General features: G+C 46.5%; 1 protein-coding gene across 1 annotated transcript in view; it reads left to right on the forward strand.

The window, feature by feature from the left end:
• Rnf150 (ring finger protein 150) overlaps positions 1-18068 on the forward strand; it is a 281952-nt gene extending 263884 nt beyond the window's left edge. Inside the window, exon 7 of the mRNA XM_051168523.1 lies at positions 17781-18068. Within this exon, the coding sequence (XP_051024480.1) occupies positions 17781-17899 (119 nt within the window). The 3' untranslated portion in view covers positions 17900-18068. The remainder of the gene's footprint in view (positions 1-17780) is intronic.
• Positions 18069-18273: the final 205 nt, after the last annotated feature.

Consider the following 18273-nt stretch of genomic DNA (forward strand, 5'->3'; position numbering starts at 1 on the left):
CCAGGGTTTTGTGCATGCTAAGTAAATGTTCCACCACTGGCCATCATTCTCCGCAAGTACTTCTGGAAGTAACAACATAAGAGCATCCATACACATTAAATGAAGTTATAACATTTCAGACTAGCATTTCTATCCTTTCCGTTCTGAGCTCAGCCTGCCTTTCCTTCCCCATTGCCCGCGTTAACTAAGACAAAGAAGGAAACAGGACACCAAAAATTGGGAAATAATAGAACTTCTTCTCAAACTCTTCCCAAAAAGAACGGAGAGAAAAAGCACAGACTTCCAACTCAACGAGGCATCCTCACCCTGGTGCCAAAGTCACAAACAACACAAGGGAAGGATGCTGCAGACCAGTCTCCCTCACATTCGCTCATGCAAAACTCTTCAAAATATTATCAAATCTAATTACACAATATGGGATATTATACACCATCATTCCCAAGCAGAAGGGGCAGCCCTGCAAGGAAGATGTACAAGCAGCCATGCATTTGTAAAGATCTTCAGCATTAATCCATTATCAGGGAGATGCACATCAAACCACCATGGCGTGATCACATAAACCCATTAAGATGGCCACTATTACAGTTTAGATGATGATGGTGAAGTTGGCCAGGGTGCACTGCTGGTTGAAATGTAAATTGGTACAACGGTATGGGAAAGTGCATGGAGGTTCCTCAAAAAAATTAAGTTAGAAAATTTAAATCATAGCTATCTCACATCTGGGCATGGTTCTAAAGTAACTGAAGTCAAGGTCTCAAAATTCCTTTATGTCGGGGGTATAGAGACCGCTCAGCAGGCAAAGCACCTGAGCCCAAACAGGGGGACCAGAGTTTACATCCCCAGAACCCATGAATACCAAGTGAGCATGACAGCCCACGTGCACCCCAGCATTTAGAAGGCAGACACAAGGATCCTCGGAGTGAGATGGCTGCCTAGACTAGCCAGTCAGAGCACTTGAGCTCAAGTGAGAAACGCTACCTCAAAATATATAGTGGAGAGCTATCCCAGAAAGCACCTGACATCCACCTCACACACACGCACATGCACACACAAATATGTGCTCATACACATGTATATGTGTACCCACACACATAAACACATAAACAGAATTCAAGAAAACCCTATATTCACCATGTATCCATCACACTAACAGTACTTAAGAGGTTAAAGTGAATTACATATTCATCTGTGGATGAATGAACAAAGAAAACAGTTTATCGATATGGTGTAATATTATTTGGTCTGAAAAAATAAAAACTAACTCTGTCTATGCTACAGCATACAAGCTAAAAAACCACACTGGCCTAAAGTCCTCGTGCTCCACTGGGGGCATGCGGACACTTCACCCAGAGGACACTTGGCAATGTCTGAAGACATTTTTGGCTGCCTCCATCTGGCACTAGTCACATTGGATGGGACAAGGACACTGTGAAGCATTCTGCAGTTCACAGGCTGTCTCCCACGCAGAGAACTGCCTAGCCCCAAGTGCCAGTCATTGTTAAAAGATCCTGATATAATTATTTAAATCTGATATTACCTAAGGTCAAGGAAGAATATAAGGACTATTATACAGAGTGGCATAAGAAAAATGTGTGGGAGAAACAGAATATGCAAGTTGGCTCTTGTCTTTTGTCTTTGGACATGGATGGAGGCTGCAGAAGGGCATCTACTGTTTAATCCACCAAAGCTAACCATGCTCTTGTACAGAGCTAACCTGGGAATGGACGGATGGCTCAGTGGTTAAGAGCACTGGCTGATCTTCCAAGGGCCATGAGTTTGAATCACAGTTCTCGCTTGGTGGCTCACAACCATCTGCCACTCCAGTTCCAGGGGGTCTGATGGCCTCTTCTGGCCTCCATGGGCACCAAGTACACACATGGGGCAAAGGCATACATGCAGGCAAAGCACTCATCACACACAAAAGTTTTTTCTTAACTAAACATATATGCAAATTACCAGAGACAAATTGTGTTCAAGGAAAATTGATTTACATAGTCCCTAAACTCTTAAACCTTGAACTTTATTATTAATGATAATTAAACACCTTTGGAAGAATGAGAAGAAAATTGGTATTTCCAAAAGCTCAATAAGAATCCACTGTTTACTGTTGCTGGAGGTAATTCTCCTGCTGAGGATGCTGCCACCAGCTCTGCTGCCTGGGAGGAAGGAAGCCAGTGTCCTGCTGCCTCTGATCCTGAGTTACAGTGCCTGGAACAAGCCTTCCAAGCCCTCCTGACTTCCATTCCCCTAGGCTCAGAGAAGGATGGTTAGTGGGGGAGTCTGGAAAGCGTAGTTCCCAGAATCATAGCCCCAGATCCCCACGAAACAGAAGAGACCCTAAAGAACAAAGGGTAGGTGGGGCATCTGTTACTACATCTGGCCTGTGCCTTATCACATAAGGACCACATTAAGCCATGATGCACATGCCTTGACGTCTACTTTGGTGACCTTGAGTGGTGCTGATTCCCTTGAAAGAGCTGCCATTTTCCTTCATCTCCATTATTCCTAATAATTTCTAGATCCTCGCTGTGGGCTTGTAGACAATCTATTCCATGCATCCTCTTAGTTATCCAATAGGAGACAAAATGCTACCCTCCCAACTGTTTCTGTAACATTTTACTGATACCTATCCTTCAACATGAATTCTCTTGTATTAAATGAATATATAATACACTATACTATATATGTATATAGTATATATGTGTATATATGTATATATGTGTGTATATATATATGTATATACACCTTATTTCATCTACTGGATCAAATTTAACTTAAAGGCAGAACCATCCTTATGTCCTCCTCAGCACTCGCCTAGAATGTATTATATGCTTAGAGACATCCAACAAATGCCTGTCGAATGTGGGCAACTAAGTATTTTAATGGCTGAACAAATGAGATCTATAGGTATTTTTTATATAGTTGTGAAATGAATCCACGTGATTCTGCCCATGAGCTGCCCAGCTTTAACTTCCCCATACTCTTTTTGTTTCAGTCATGTTCACATGTCTTGACAAAACATCTCACTTAATGATTAAGTATTCACTTGGCAGGTGAAAACTACCTGGGGATTGTGACGCAGCTGCTGAGAATATAAACATTTGCTAGATTTCTCTCTGCGCCCTGTAAAAGTCTAATGAGAACCTAAGAAACCAAAAAGTACGTCTCTCCTTCTGTCACATGGCAAAGACACAATGATTGAGGGTTTTTTTTTTTTTTTTTTTAAAGAAATCAGTAAAGCCGGGCGTGGTGGCGCACGCCTTTAATCCCAGCACTCGGGAGATAGAGGCAGGCGGATAGCTGTGAGTTCGAGCCCAGCCTGGTCTACAAAGCGAGTCCAGGATGGCCAAGGCTACACAGAGAAACCCTGTCTCAAAAAACAAAAAAAAAAAAAAAAAAGAAATCAGTAAAGTCCAATTAGATGAAATCTTTCTCCCACTGGTTGAAGTGTCACAGAGAGTGAAAAACAGTGGGGAAGGCCTCACAGCAAAGCGAAGGCCTGATGGTGTGGGCTGAACAAGCTTCAGGGGATCCGGCCTCCCATTAAGGCCGAGCAGAAACTCCGCATCAAGCCTGCCTGTCTGAACCTAGGAAAAGCCTTCCTGGTGGGGGCTCTTTCTGTGCAACTTAGAGCCCTGCAAGGGGAATTCAGAGGGTGAGATTTTCACTTACATCTGAACGAACTTAGGAATGATCGGCCCAGTGGGTGGTTTCGTACTGCAAGCCTGGAATGTGCAGTTCCCAGTGACAGCGGAGCGTGGTTGGGAGAACAAGATGACCACATATGATCCACGGAGACGTTCGTTCTGCCTCTCAGAATGGCACTGCTGTCAACAGCACTGGCTGGCGCGAGGGCACATCCCTACCTCTAGGTGCCTGACTTCAGACACGTTGACTTCGTTCATAACATATGATTCACTCGTGGGGAATCCAACACGTCCTTCAGCACAGAGACCATAGACAGAGCATTTACGCATCCTTCACTGCTTTCCACAGTGCCTGACACACAGGATGGAGCCAGTGCTTGCTAGACACAGACTAGTCAGACTGTGGCATAGCCTCTGAGAGAAGGGCTCAAATGCCCGGCATGCTGAAAACAAAGACTACTTGGGAAAATCCTTCCAGTGATCTAAGCCAGAGGGTGTAAAAGTGCACGCTTTATTATAAAAGACCGTGCATCTGAAGTCTAACTGACTTTGCCACCAACTGAGATTATGACAGACAGGACTGGGGAAGGTGGCTTGATGGGAACAGAGTTTGGGTCCTCGGCACCGGGCAGAAAGCCAGGTTGATGGCGCATGCCTGAGACCCCAGTGCTGGCTAGTCAGGGATGGATGGGTTCCAGAGCCTTCCTGGCCAGCCAGTCAAAACAGCAATGTCCAGGTCTCCTGAGCAATGGCCTGTCTCAAAAGTAAGGGGAAGAAGTGATTAAAGAAGACACCTGATGTCAACCTCTGACCTCAGCCCCCAAAACATGACCACATATGTATACAAACACACGTGGGGGAGGGGAGTGGGGAAGGAGAGGGAGAGAGAGAGACTGGGTGTGAGGATTATAAGAAAAAATAAAAAAATATATATATACAGGCCTTGCTGCAGCCTGAAGGAGCCTCCACACTGTGAGCAGAGTTGAAAGGAAGGCAACATTGTAATTCAGCTATTCTGCATGAAAGGCCCCGCCTATGGCACTCCTGTACCAGGCGGGCTTGGTTGGAAACATGTCCTAGTTTGCAGAAGAGAAACATCAACAGCCGTGGGCAGAAGATGTCACTTATTCCTTGAGACCTTGTTTTTTCAAATACATGAGGGGAAATACTGTGGCGCAGAAGAGGCCTCCCAGCATGTGGGCACCAAGCTGCTGTAGAGCTAGGACGCCCGCCTGGGGAATTCCAGTCATCACCTCCTCATCTTCTTTCAAAACAGAGCACTTATTCCCAGGGTACTGTTTTTGTTAATGCCTAAGAGAGGGCAGCTTACTCTGCTGTAACTTTGAATGATCACCGTGGAGAAACCGCCAGCTAGGGAAAGGGGCGAGATCCCCGTGAAACTGTTATGTCAAGTTCACAGAAGATTTTGCCAGTGGAGTGTAAACTGCAGTGAGCAGGCATTTTAAGATCCTGTCATTGAAGAGATGGCTCTGCAAGCAAGAGAGTCTGCTGCTCTGCCAGAGGTGTAGGCGCTGGTCACCCCCCCACCCCCACCCCATCCCCCACCACACGCATACACACACACATCAGGCGGCTCACAGCAGCCTGTAACCCCAACCCTTGGGGAAGTCTTGTGGCCTCTTTAGGTACGACGGCGTGCGTGTGCGCGTGCACACGCACACACACAGTGTACATGCATACACTCAAGCATATACACATAAGCTGTTCAATTGCTTACAGTTCTCTGAGGCACCAAGGAAGCAGGCTCTTGCTTTCTTGCTTGACTGATTCTTGTCTGTGGGCTCTTCCAGGATTGGTGAAAGACAACAGAAAAAAAAATGCTTACTGTATATAATCCCAAATGTATGAAGCTAGTTTTTCCACTTCTCAGGCCCTCTACGATTCTCCTCGTCCTCAGGTTAACCACACTCTGGAGACAGAAAGTGGACAGTGAATTCTGGCCCCAACTAAAAATTGCCAAGCATTATGGGGAGGTTTTAACCTTTTGGGAATTTGGTTTTAGCATCCAAAACAAGAAATGGTACCCAGGAATGGCGGCACGTGTCTTTGATTCCAGATCTCAGGAGAAAAAGACAGGTAGCTCTCTGAGATTTCCAGACCAGCCAGGGCTACATAGTGAGAACTCACCTAACAACAGCAGGAAAAACAAGAATGCTTCTGTCATAGGCTAGATATGAATACTAAATTGTAGAATCTATTTAAAGTGCTCCTTGTGTTTCCTGGCAGGTAGTAAGTTCTCAGTAACCAATAATATTGCTATTTGGTTTTGGTTTGGTTTGGTTTGATTTTTTTAAGTATGGTAAAAGCAACTTCAATTTTATTTAAATCACACAAGCATTTTCCAGGTGTCTCCCATCCCTAGAGGAGGTGATGGGACACTGAGATGTATCCACTGTGTAGGAACCAGGCCCGACTGGGCTGCCTGCCTGTCTTGCTGTTTCATGTCCTGTTTCTAGCAGCTTCCATGTCTGTGTTTATCTTGGTTAGCTAGTCATGTTTACTGCTCTGAGAACGCACCCTTCCCTTCCTCGAGACTGTTCCTCCTGTGTGCAATCACCTCTTGAGGGATTTCACCTGGGAGGAGGATTCCTGTTTTGCTGCCTATAAGAAGGCTCTTTGGAACTCTGGAAAAAAGAATAATAAACCACTGCACTGCTGCAGCTGCTGCTGCGGCTGCTGCTCTCTTAGCACGAAGGACCCGCTGTGTTATTGTGTGTGTGTGTGTGTGTGTGTGTGTGTGTGTATGAGTTAAATCCGCAGTCCCTTGCCCTCGACTCGGTACCGCGGTGACGCGGGCGCCACACCATTGGCTCTAAGTCAGAGAACTGATACAAAGAACTCTCTTTCACTATATATTACTATAAGATAGTCTCAGAGACAGAAACAATTATAAGACACAGGGAGAAAACTGGGCCCAGTGTGTCCTTTGATCAGGGACACCCTCCCTCAATGACGATATTAATTCGGTCCCAAGGGTAGAGTCTCAGAACTTGATGAGTGCAGGATCCTGCCTCCTGACACCGTTCCTCAGGCCACTGAACTTCCAACACGAGGTTTAGAAAGGAGAACCCTGCTGCCACTATCGACAGGGCAGAAATCTCCGGGTCTTCCTCCCGTTTTAAGGTTGGAGGGAACTTCAGCTATCAGCATGCCACTGCTAGTAGAAAAATACATCAAACCCACAACCAAAGTCACCCTGACCCTTTAGGTAGCATTTTCCGTATCAATCATTTGTGGCCATATGAAATTAATAAACGCCACCACTCAGAATGTCTTGGCTGACCAGCATCAAATGGGAAAAAAAAAATCTTCCAAGGCAATAGTTCGGGACAACACAAAGGTCACAAAGCTCCATTTAAGGTGGCACTTTCTGTCTGATTGAATGATCTGTCAGACGGCAACAGAGTCAAGGCTGAGACTGAGGATTGAGATCCACTGTTGCGTTTACTCCATGGCCCAGTCCCACGCAGGACCTCAGGTCAGTGTTTATGAGCCCCACCTGTAAACGAGGGAGAAGGTCAAAGGAGTGTATTTAAGGTAAACTGAGTTAATGAACTCAATATTTCCCTAAAAGAGAGAGCTCTTTTAGGGTGTCATGGGACTTAGCCTGCCATACCTCCATGTCCTCCCCTAAATGTGAGATTTCAAACTCAGGTATGGACACAACCCAGGCAAGTAACAAGGACCAAGAGTGACAAGGTGTGAGTGACCACTCAGGGCCCATGAGCGTGGCTCTAACGGCACAGCCATGCCTCAGCCTCTACCGCTGGTTTCTGCCAGAAAAGTGGGCATGTGATATCAGATTGTTCTTTTTTCAAGAAAAAAGAAAAATTGTATTTCAAATGCCCAAAATTTTAGACTGGCATGGTGACACACCCTTTTAATCCCAGCACTTGAAAGGTAGAGGTGAGCAGATCTCTGTGAGTTCAGGGCCAGCCTGATCTACAGAACGAGTTCCAGGACAGCCAGGGCTACATAGTGAGACCATCTCCATTAAAAAAAAAAAAAAAAAATTACAAACATCTCTAAAGCGAAAACAACACATCAGAAGTTTGTATGAAATAGAAGGCTATATTATTTTTACATCAGTTTTTGCAGGTTTTTTTGCAAAGGAAAGAGGGAAAGTCAATGTGTGTTTGTGTTGTTGGTAGTGATGTATACTCAGTACTAACAACGTGAACCATCAAAACACTTAAGTCATGAAGTTCCATCTGGCTTGTGGCCCCATTGTTACTTTTTTGTTTTTGTTTTTGTTTTTTCAAGACAGGATTTCTGTGTACAGCCTTGGCTGTCCTGGACTTACTTTGTGGACCAGGCTGGCCTCGAATTCACAGTATTCCCCCTGCCTCTGCCTCCCTAGTGCTGGGATTAAAGGCGTGCACCACCACACCCAGCTGAAGAAGCCAGATATGGTTCTGAAGGCATCAGATCACATTATAGATGGCTGTGAGCCACCATGTGGTTTCTGGGAATTGAACTCAGGACCTCTGGGGGAGCAGCCAGTGCTCTTAACCTCTGAGCCATCTCTCCAGCCCCTGGTGGCCCCATTGTTAACACTTCTGTCTTGATTAAAGGATAAAATTGTTAAGTTCCAGTTAAAACATAAGAAATACTAAAGAAAAAAAAAAAAAAAGAAATACTAAAGAATGGTTTCTAAAGTCTTCAGATCTTTTTTAAAGAAAAACTTGGTAGAAAATGATGGTGAAATTGTGCAATCTTCCAACATGAAAACTGAACCAACCACTTTCTACAAAGGCTTTATTGATTTGTGGCCACCTTTGCCTTGAGCTACTAAGGACAGTATTTCATTACCATGACCTTAGCAGCCCGTAACTGTAGCAGCCCCTGTGACCCTCCATGCTTTAAAAAAAAATCCAATTCACACATTCCAATTTAGAAAATACTGAGTTTGAGGCCATGAAATCTGTGATGCTGGTGACTGCAGAGACTGGAATAAAGTGAGAAATTGCCTCTGTGGATGGGTCAGCTCTGTCCATGGTGGGTCAGCTCTGTCCATGGTGGGTCAGCTCTGTCCCTGGTGGGTCAGCTCTGTCCCTAGGTGGGTCAGCTCTGTCCATGGTGGGTCAGCTCTGTCCCTGGGTGGGTCAGCTCTGTCCCTGGTGGGTCAGCTCTGTCCCTGGGTGGGTCAGCTCTGTCCATGGTGGGTCAGCTCTGTCCCTGGGTGGGTCAGCTCTGTCCATGGTGGGTCAGCTCTGTCCATGGTGGGTCAGCTCTGTCCATGGTGGGTCAGCTCTGTCCATGGTGGGTCAGCTCTGTCCATGGGTGGGTCAGCTCTGTCCATGGGTGGGTCAGCCCTGTCCCCTGGGTGGGTCAGCTCTGTCCATGGTGGGTCAGCTCTGTCCATGGTGGGTCAGCTCTGTCCCTGGGTGGGTCAGCTCTGTCCATGGTGGGTCAGCTCTGTCCATTGTGGGTCAGCTCTATTCCTGGGTGGTCAACTCTGTCCATGGTGGGTCAGCTCTGTCCATGGTGGGTCAGCTCTGTCCATGGTGGGTCAGCTCTATCCCTGGGTGGGTCAGCTCTGTCCATGGTGGGTCAGCTCTGTCCATGGTGTGTCAGCTGTGTCCATGGTGGGTCAGCTCTGTCCCTGGGTGGGTCAGCTCTGTCCAGGGTGGGTCAGCTCTGTCCCTGGGTGGGTCAGCTGTGTCTATGGTGGGTCAGCTCTGTCCCTGGGTGGGTCAGCTGTGTCCATGGTGGGTCAGCTCTGTCCCTGGGTGGGTCAGCTCTGCCCATGGTGGGTCAGCTCTGTCCCTGGGTGGGTCAGCTCTGTCCATGGTGGGTCAGCTCTGTCCATGGTGGGTCAGCTCTGTCCCTGGTGGGTCAGCTCTGTCCATGGTGGGTCAGCTCTGTCCATGGTGGGTCAGCTCTGTTCATGGTGGGTCAGCTCTGTCCCTGGGTGGGTCAGCTCTGTCCATGATGGGTCAGCTCTGTCCCTGGGTGGGTCAGCTCTGTCCATGGTGGGTCAGCTCTGTCCATTGTGGGTCAGCTCTATTCCTGGGTGGGTCAACTCTGTCCATGGTGGGTCAGCTCTGTCCATGGTGGGTCAGCTCTGTCCATGGTGGGTCAGCTCTATCCCTGGGTGGGTCAGCTCTGTCCATGGTGGGTCAGCTCTGTCCATGGTGTGTCAGCTGTGTCCATGGTGGGTCAGCTCTGTCCCTGGGTGGGTCAGCTCTGTCCAGGGTGGGTCAGCTCTGTCCCTGGGTGGGTCAGCTGTGTCTATGGTGGGTCAGCTCTGTCCCTGGGTGGGTCAGCTGTGTCCATGGTGGGTCAGCTCTGTCCCTGGGTGGGTCAGCTCTGCCCATGGTGGGTCAGCTCTGTCCCTGGGTGGGTCAGCTCTGTCCATGGTGGGTCAGCTCTGTCCATGGTGGGTCAGCTCTGTCCCTGGTGGGTCAGCTCTGTCCATGGTGAGTCAGCTCTGTCCATGGTGGGTCAGCTCTGTTCATGGTGGGTCAGCTCTGTCCCTGGGTGGGTCAGCTCTGTCCATGATGGGTCAGCTCTGTCCCTGGGTGGGTCAGCTGTGTCCATGGTGGGTCAGCTCTGTCCATGGTGGGTCAGCTCTGTCCCTGGTGGGTCAGTTCTGTTCCTGGGTGGGTCAGCTCTGTCCCTGGTGGGTCAGCTCTATCCCTGGGTGGGTCAGCTCTGTCCCTGGGTGGGTCAGCTGTGTCCATGGTGGGTCAGCTCTGTCCCTGGGTGGGTCAGCGCTGTCCTTGGTGGGTCAGCTCAGTCCATGGTGTGTTAGCTCTGTCCCTGGTTGAGGTCAGCCTTTTCCATAGGTAGCTGAGCTCTAACTCTGTAGTACTGTAGTGAATTGGCCTTTTCTTTGTAACTCCTTTGTGGCCAGAGCCATAGAAAAATCATGAAATCGATCTATGATAATAAGCTAGTTGATTTGCCATGGAATTGTTGGTTGAGAAGCTTGACTTGCCAGCTAAATTAGTCAGCACCATTAAGAATAAAGATCCTGAGAGTTTGCCTGTAATCCCAGCCAAGGCTACACAGAGAAACCCTGTTTTGAAAAGCAAACAAAAAGATGCTGAGAGTGTGATATCCTGCCTATAATTCTTGTTATCTGGGAGGGCAACTCTGAGTCAAAACCAGGATATAATAAATATGAAAATTACATCAAAAAATAAAATTTTATTATTACAAAGAGGGAAGGAGTAGAGTAGAAAGAGAGAGTTGCTGATTCCACATTGCTACAATTACAACAAATACCTGAGAGAAACCAGCTTTAAAAAGAAAAAAGGCTTGTTTGGGCTCCTATTTAGCAGGTTCTGGTCCATGACCACTTGGCCCTGTTGCTCTGGACCTGAGGCAGCACCATGTAGCGTGGGGAAGAGCGAGTATAATGGAGGAGGAGGCCTGTTCACCCTGTGACAGCCTGGGGCACACCCTTTCGCGTCTGCCCCACCCTCACCCCCACCCCCCACTCAGCCTCCTCTCAAAGGCTGCCACCACCTTCTAGCAATGCAAAGTTGAGGACCAAGCCTTTAGCACCTGAGCCTTTAGGAGATGCTCAAGATCAAAATAAAAGGAAGGAAGGAGCCGGGCAGTGGTGGCGCACGCCTTTAATCCCAGCACTCGGGAGGCAGAGGCAGGCGGATCTCTGTGAGTTCGAGGCCACTTTCCAGCAATGCCAAGTTGAGGACCAAGCTTTTAGCATGTGAGCCTTCAGGGCATGCCCAAGATCAAAATAAAGGGAGGGAGAGAGGGAGGAAGAGGGAGCGGTGTACAGAGTCCTCTTTTGACGCTGTTGTTTGGGTGGTTTTGGATCCAGAGTAGCTCAGGCTGGCCTCCGATTCGAGATCTTTCTGTCCAGGTGTCCTGGAAAGAAGCGCGTATGTCAGCATGGTCCTCTTCTTGTCTCTCACCTCGGAGAATAAGACTATTTCAGCTTCCACTGTGCCCCTACGAACCGACTCCTCGATTTGCGCAAACGTTTACTAGACAGACAATAAGCAAGCTTTAAGACTGAGGGAAAAAATTAAACTGACTAGAAAAAGTTAAATAGATATTTAACATTTTAACTTATTTCTTTCCAGCTGATAATTCTAAGTTACTCACTGATAGTCCATTGTATATGAAATACGGGGTTAGATTATAGAAAGTCCTCTATGCATTCAGCCCAAATTTTCATTTAGTGGTCAATTAAACATTCATCCTGGAGGATGAAGGTGACTTACACAAAACAGCACAAGTAATTGGTAATAGCTGGATTCAAATATTGTCTAAAGTAAGCTGGAGTTCCAATTCTCATAGATAGGTAAATACACAGAAAGACAGACAATTTTGAGCTAGGGACCCTTATAATGCAGACTAGCCTCAAGCTCACTGTGTAGCCAATGATAACCTTGCCTCCACCTCTCAGCTGCTGGGATTGCAGGGATGTACCAATATAGGTCATCCATGTAATCTTAAAGGTCTGCATCTCATTGTCATTGTAGAGTGTTAATGAGAGCACTGGGTGGGAGGCTATTTCCAGTCTCTCCTAAAACCTCACCAGAGCCATAACAAAAACTTTAAAAATCAAATACAGAGCCTGGCATGGATAGATGTACAGAGTAAATGTAGGGAAAAGACAGAAATAAAATCTGAGCCAGTGGCTCAGTGAACTGGTAGATGTGAGACAGAGCAAACTTACGTCTGGCTTTGTTGTGACCCGCCCCACTGTAGGAACAAAAGCTCTCTGACACAGTGGCCTTTTGGCACGCTGGCCTGCAGAGACAATGGGCTCACCCAGCAGCAGAGCTCACTACCACTATGTGCTGAGACAACCAGGGTGAAGCACCACAACCCCCCCCCCCAAAAGGAAGGCTCATGCCAGTGTGTACCTGTAAGTCCCTGCCCCTACTCCACCCTCAGTCAGGAGATCGAGGCACACGGCTCTAGATTAGAGCAGGAGGGGTGAAAGAAGATTTGTGTAGGTGGCCAGCACACAAGGTAGTCTGTTGTGAAGCAGAAAGCAAATACCCAATTTCACTTCCTGTGGAACGGATAGCTTTCTAAGGAATTCGGTGAGCGCCACCACTTCCAATACTAAATACTTATGTTTCCCAGAGAAGCCTTCAGAGTTGTGAGCTAGCCAGTGGTCTGCTACATCCTGGAGAGCTCCGTATAGATGCTGATCTGAAACGGGTCAGAACTTGGTCCTCAGGGGGGATGATCCCTATGAAACAGTCTATTTCTCTAAGACTGGTTCTTGGGGACAAGACTCTGTAATTTCTCTTTGTCTCTTTCAAAGTTTCTCGGAAATCCCCTACTCTGTGTCAAATGCCTATACTTTCCATAACTGCCCTATTGTTTCTTTAGCAGGTTGATAGAAAGTATAACACCGCCTGGGCAGTGGTGGCACGCGCCTTTAAATCCCAGCACTCGGGAGGCAGAGGCAGGCAGATTGCTGTGAGTTTGAGGCCAGCCTGGTCTACAAAATGAGTCCAGGACCGTCAAGGCTACACAGAGAAACCCTGTCTCGAAAAGAAAGAAAGAAAGAAAGAAAGAAAGAAAGAAAGAAAGAAAGAAAGAAAGAAAAACACCTTCTGGAATTCAGCTGCATTTAGGCAGACCTTGAGCCTCCCCCCAGCCTACTCCCTAGCCTGACTGTGCATTCCAACCACCCTTAAGTATAGGCTGATGTCTGCCCGCCCCCAAAGGTCTCATCACCTCCAGCCATTTGTGCACACTGTGAATGTTACTTAAAAGATTATTTTATTTGACTCATCTGGCTAAAGCACAGATTATCCTTAGGACTCAGTTTTGACATGCACCTTATGACACTACATGTCCTTTGTCCCCTCCCCTGTTCTTACCATTCCTGGCCCATCGTCCTGGCCGAGCTGGTATTCTGCTGGTCTGTCTGCCTCCTGGTCAGTAAGCTCCTTGAAGCTCTGGATTGTCTGGTCCTCAGATGCACAGCAGCTAGCGAAAGTAGTAGCTTTTATAGTAGAGACGCAATGAAAGCATCCTGAAGGAATGCAAGAACTGTCGTCATTCTGGAGTATTTGGAAATAGATCCAGAAAAAAAGAAAACACTGCATCTTACCCAAGTGCTGGTGGTGCACGCCTTTAATCCCAGCACTCAGGAGGCAGAAGCAGGCGGATCTCTGTGAGTTCGAGGCCAGCCTGGTCTACAGCGTGAATTCCAGGACAGCCATGGCTACATAGAGAAACCCTGCCTCAAAAACCAAAACAAACAAAATATCTCTTAAGAGGAAAATCAGTATAAATCCTAAATCTCACTCAGCCTAGGCTACAGAGTGAGACTTTGTCTCAAAAAAAGAAAGTAAGAAAGAGAGAGGGAGGGAGGGAGGGAAGGAGGGAGGGAGTCCCCAAAGCATGAATGCCTTCTCATGTTGAAGTCTTTTTTTTTTTAAGATTTATTATTATGTATACAGTGCTCTGCCTGCATGTACACCTGTCCACCAGAAGAGGGCACCAGATCTCATTTATAGATGGTTGTGAGCCACCATGTGGTTGCTGGGAATTGAACTCAGGACCTCTGGGTGAGCAGCCAGTGCTGTTAACCTCTGAGCCATCCCTCAAGCCCTCATGTTGAAGTTTTTTTGTTTTGTTTTGTTTTGTTTTGTTTTTTAAGTGGTAGAACATAATATATTTTGACCAAAAAAACCTGCAATGTGACAACTAAGGAGTTCACAAAACCAAGCTGAAAACTTGAGTCCATATAATTTAAGAGTTCACATGAGTAGTGTCAAAATGATAAATGCAATAAAGTATTACATGTTGAAGTTTTTTAGTTCCTTGCCTCCAGCTCTAATAATGGTCTCACATCAGCCTTGCAGCGTGCAAGCTTTGGGTGCATCTCTTTTCATTTACTTGTGTCATGCTGAAAGTGTCATCAATGTCTGTTTATGTAATTCTTGGTAAACATCGCTTAGGTGGTTATAAGAACACACTGTCCGTTAAAAAAATAAAAAATAAAAAGAACACACTGTCCTTTAGAAGTGACATTGTTTTTGAGATATTTTCTGTTGTTGGACTTTGTTACTTGACAAATTTTGGTCCTACAAATAATATGTAAGTGAATGTTTTTGCACTTCTAAGTATTGCTTCTTAGAGCGCTCTGGAAATAAAATTATTAGGTGAAAATTTTACAGTGCTATGGAAGAATGAAGTGGAAAAATGGTCTCTGGAGACTGGGGAGGGTAGTAGGAGGGGGGAATGGAAGGAATTTTAATAAGGGCTCCATAGTCACAGTGCAGAAATTACTTCTGGGTTTCTTAAAATAGACTGGCGTCACTGTTGGTTAAAACAATATGCACTATATTACAAAATGAGTAAAGGAATAAAAGTCTCCAGATACAAAAAGGATGACTATTTGAAGACATAGAAATATTTATTACCTTTGATTATTATGCACTATGTACACGTATTAGATTACCATAATGTGCCATATTAAAAATGTACAGACAGCATGTCTCAGATTTAAGAGAATTTATGTTTTTAGAGGATTAAAAAGATTTACATTTCTGTTTGCAATGCCTCAACAAACCCATCTCTGTATGCTCTTAACCTTGGCATTATCCGTGTTTTAAGAGCAAAGGTTACATTTGTAAAAAAAAAAAAAAAGGGGGGGGGGGACACTTCATTTTTACCTCTACATATTAAGTATCTGTATTATAGTCTTCTGTGCCTGCTTTTCTGCTGGATTATCTTTCTGGATGACTTGAAGGCTTCTGCTGTGTTAAGAACGCAATCCTGAGACTGAGGCGCTGGCAGTCACAACCTCAGCACCCACCTGGAAGCCATGTGCAGAGGGATGCACTTACAACCCTAAAACGGGAGTGAGGGACAGCAGGGGACAGACACAGGACTCTGGAGCCTGCTGTTCAGCCACTGTCACCTAGTCAACAAGATCCACAGATCCTGACTTAAATAAGTGAGGTTGGGCGTAACTGAGGATGGTACCTGGTGGTGACCTCTTGCCTCCACGTGAATACACACAGTGCGTGCACATATATACACCAAATAATGCAATTCTCTCCGACGCGCTTGAAGTTCTCCCATAGAATATATGCCTTCAGCGTTAATTTATATCTTTAGCATTTTCCTACAATCTAAGTTCAGTTCCGTGAATTACTCAATTACTTCTCTTGGCCTCTTAGCTATATTAGATATACATTTTACAACTCAGAAATACAGTTCGTCACTGTCTCTTTTTCTGTTGCCTTGATAAACTACACTGACAAAAGCAGCTTGGGGGCAAGAAATGTTTCATTCAGCTTGGATGTTCCCTGGTTACAGTCTGTCACTGCGGGGAAGTCAAGGCTGCGGGAACAGGTAGCTGCTGGCCGTGTCCGCAGTCAAGAGCAGAGAGAGAATGCACGCTTGTGTCCAGTTCACTTCCCCCACTCTTACACAGTTCTGACCCGGCCTGCCGGGGTTCGACTAACGCTCGGGAGGAGAACTCTCCTGTATAGAGATAGAACACAAGACACGAAGAAGGAGAGCAAGTCTTTGATCAAGCTCTCGAATTTTATTGTTCAGGTAGAAGGTTTTATAAGGCAGGGGGCAGGGAAGCATATTGCTATGGCAACCCAGCTACAGGCTATCTCAAGATGCGAGGAATTCCAAGCAGGTCACAACTTTCTGCCACACGGAATATTTTACCATCTTTATCTAATCTAACTGCTAAACTACAACAGGGTGGCTCCGTCTAAATCTTTAATCTAACTGCCGAACCACAACAGGGTCAGCTGGTGTCTGGTAAATGGCAGACTGCTGGAGAAATAGGAACCTAGGCTCTGATAAGATGGCTGAACATTGGCCACATGGCCTACCATCCCCAACACAGCTCAAGATCCCCAGCTAGGAAATGGTGTTACCCCACGATGGACAAGCCTCCCCACCTCAGTTAACAATGACCTTGATCAAAATAACCTCCCAAAGACACGCCCACAGGCCAAGAGGATCCCTACAGTCCCTGCCCGGGACTCTCTTCCCAGGTGGTTGTGGATGTCAAGTAGACAGTGTTGTTGTTTTCTTCTACTCTATTAGTTTTGCTGTTGTTATTTTTTCTTCTTCGAGGTCTTGTATTTGCTATTTTCTTATTGCTGTGAACAAATATCTGACAAAACTAACTCACGGAAGCAGAGAGGGGTGGACGCTGGTGCTCAGGGAGCAAGCACCCTGCTTTTCACCCAGTCCGAGCCCCCAGCCCATGGCAAGGCTGCCACCAATATGTCTGTGTCTCTTCTTACCTCACCTCTGTAATGAAGTCCAGGCGTGGACAGAGGCTGTCTCTTAGGGGATTTTGGATTTTGTCAAGATGGCAATCCGTATTAGTATCACGGGGCTGTTGGGTTTGTTGCTATCTTCGCTTTCCTCTTTTGAGACATGGTCTCACCAAACACCTCAGGCTGACCTCACACCCACAGTCTTCCCTCCTCAGTGCTGAGATCATAGGCGCGCGTGCCACTGTGGCTAGTCTCCATCACGCATTCCTACCGCGATGGCTCACTTTTAACTTTCTGACCCATTTAGAATTTATCTGGGGCTGTATTTTGAGGTGAGGTTTGATTGTTTGTTTGTTTGTTTTTGGTTTTTCGAGACAAGGTTTCTCTGTGTAGCCTTGGCCATCCTGGACTCACTTTGTAGACCAGGCTGGCCTCGAACTCACAGCGATCCGCCTGCCTCTGCCTCCTGAGTGCTGGGATTAAAGGCGTGCGCCACCACGCCCGGCAAGGTGAGGTTTGAATTAGAGTTTTTACAGACCAATTTTTTCCCCCAAGGCTTTCTCATGGCTTTTAAAGAAACGCTGGTAGATGGAATGGAGCGATGGCTCGTTGTTTTAAACTGCCTACTGCTCTTCCGGAGGACACGAGTTCAATTCCCAGCATCCGTATCAGGCAACTTATAACCACATATATAATTCCAGTGCCTTTGGCCTCCACAGGCACCTGCACTTGTGTGCACATACACACATGCAGACCCATATGAAAATCCCCGTTGTACACTTAATTTAAAAGAATAAAAATAGAGCTATAAAAACAGAAACACTGCTAGGTGCAATCATACTGAAAAGGAAGCGTCCAAAGGTTTAGCTTGATATTGACCATAAACTTTGCCTTGTTGCTCCAGGTGATCAAGAGCCAGCGGTGAGCAGCGATTCAGACATCTCGTTGATTATGGCACTGGAAGTGGGACTGTCTGACATAGAACTTTCCACTGACCAAGACTGTGAAGAGATGAAATCCTGAAATGGTAGAAACAGACAAAAGAAAACAGGACCCAGGCGGACAAGAAGGAAGCATGTTCTGAGATGTGAACTGGATACACAGCCTTCAAGTCCCCATGGCAACCCCAGGGCACTCTGCTCAAGGATGGTAACGAAAGCAATATCCAAAGTCTCCTGAATCAGGATGCGAGCTCCCCGTCTCTCCAACAGGCCTCGGTGTGGAAGCTGAAAGCTGGGTTCCTCGGTGTCCACGGGGGCACACGGCAGACCAGAAGGAGATATTGATGGCGTCTTCACTTCATTTCAGCCTTTCCCATCTTCTTGTTCTTGTTTGGGGGAGACAGTTTCATTCCCTTGGCAATTTCTTTTTAAAGATGATGTGTAGTTTACATCTAC

This window comes from Acomys russatus, chromosome 26 (assembly GCF_903995435.1).
Source record: "Acomys russatus chromosome 26, mAcoRus1.1, whole genome shotgun sequence".
In the NCBI taxonomy this organism is placed as follows: Eukaryota; Metazoa; Chordata; class Mammalia; order Rodentia; family Muridae; genus Acomys; species Acomys russatus.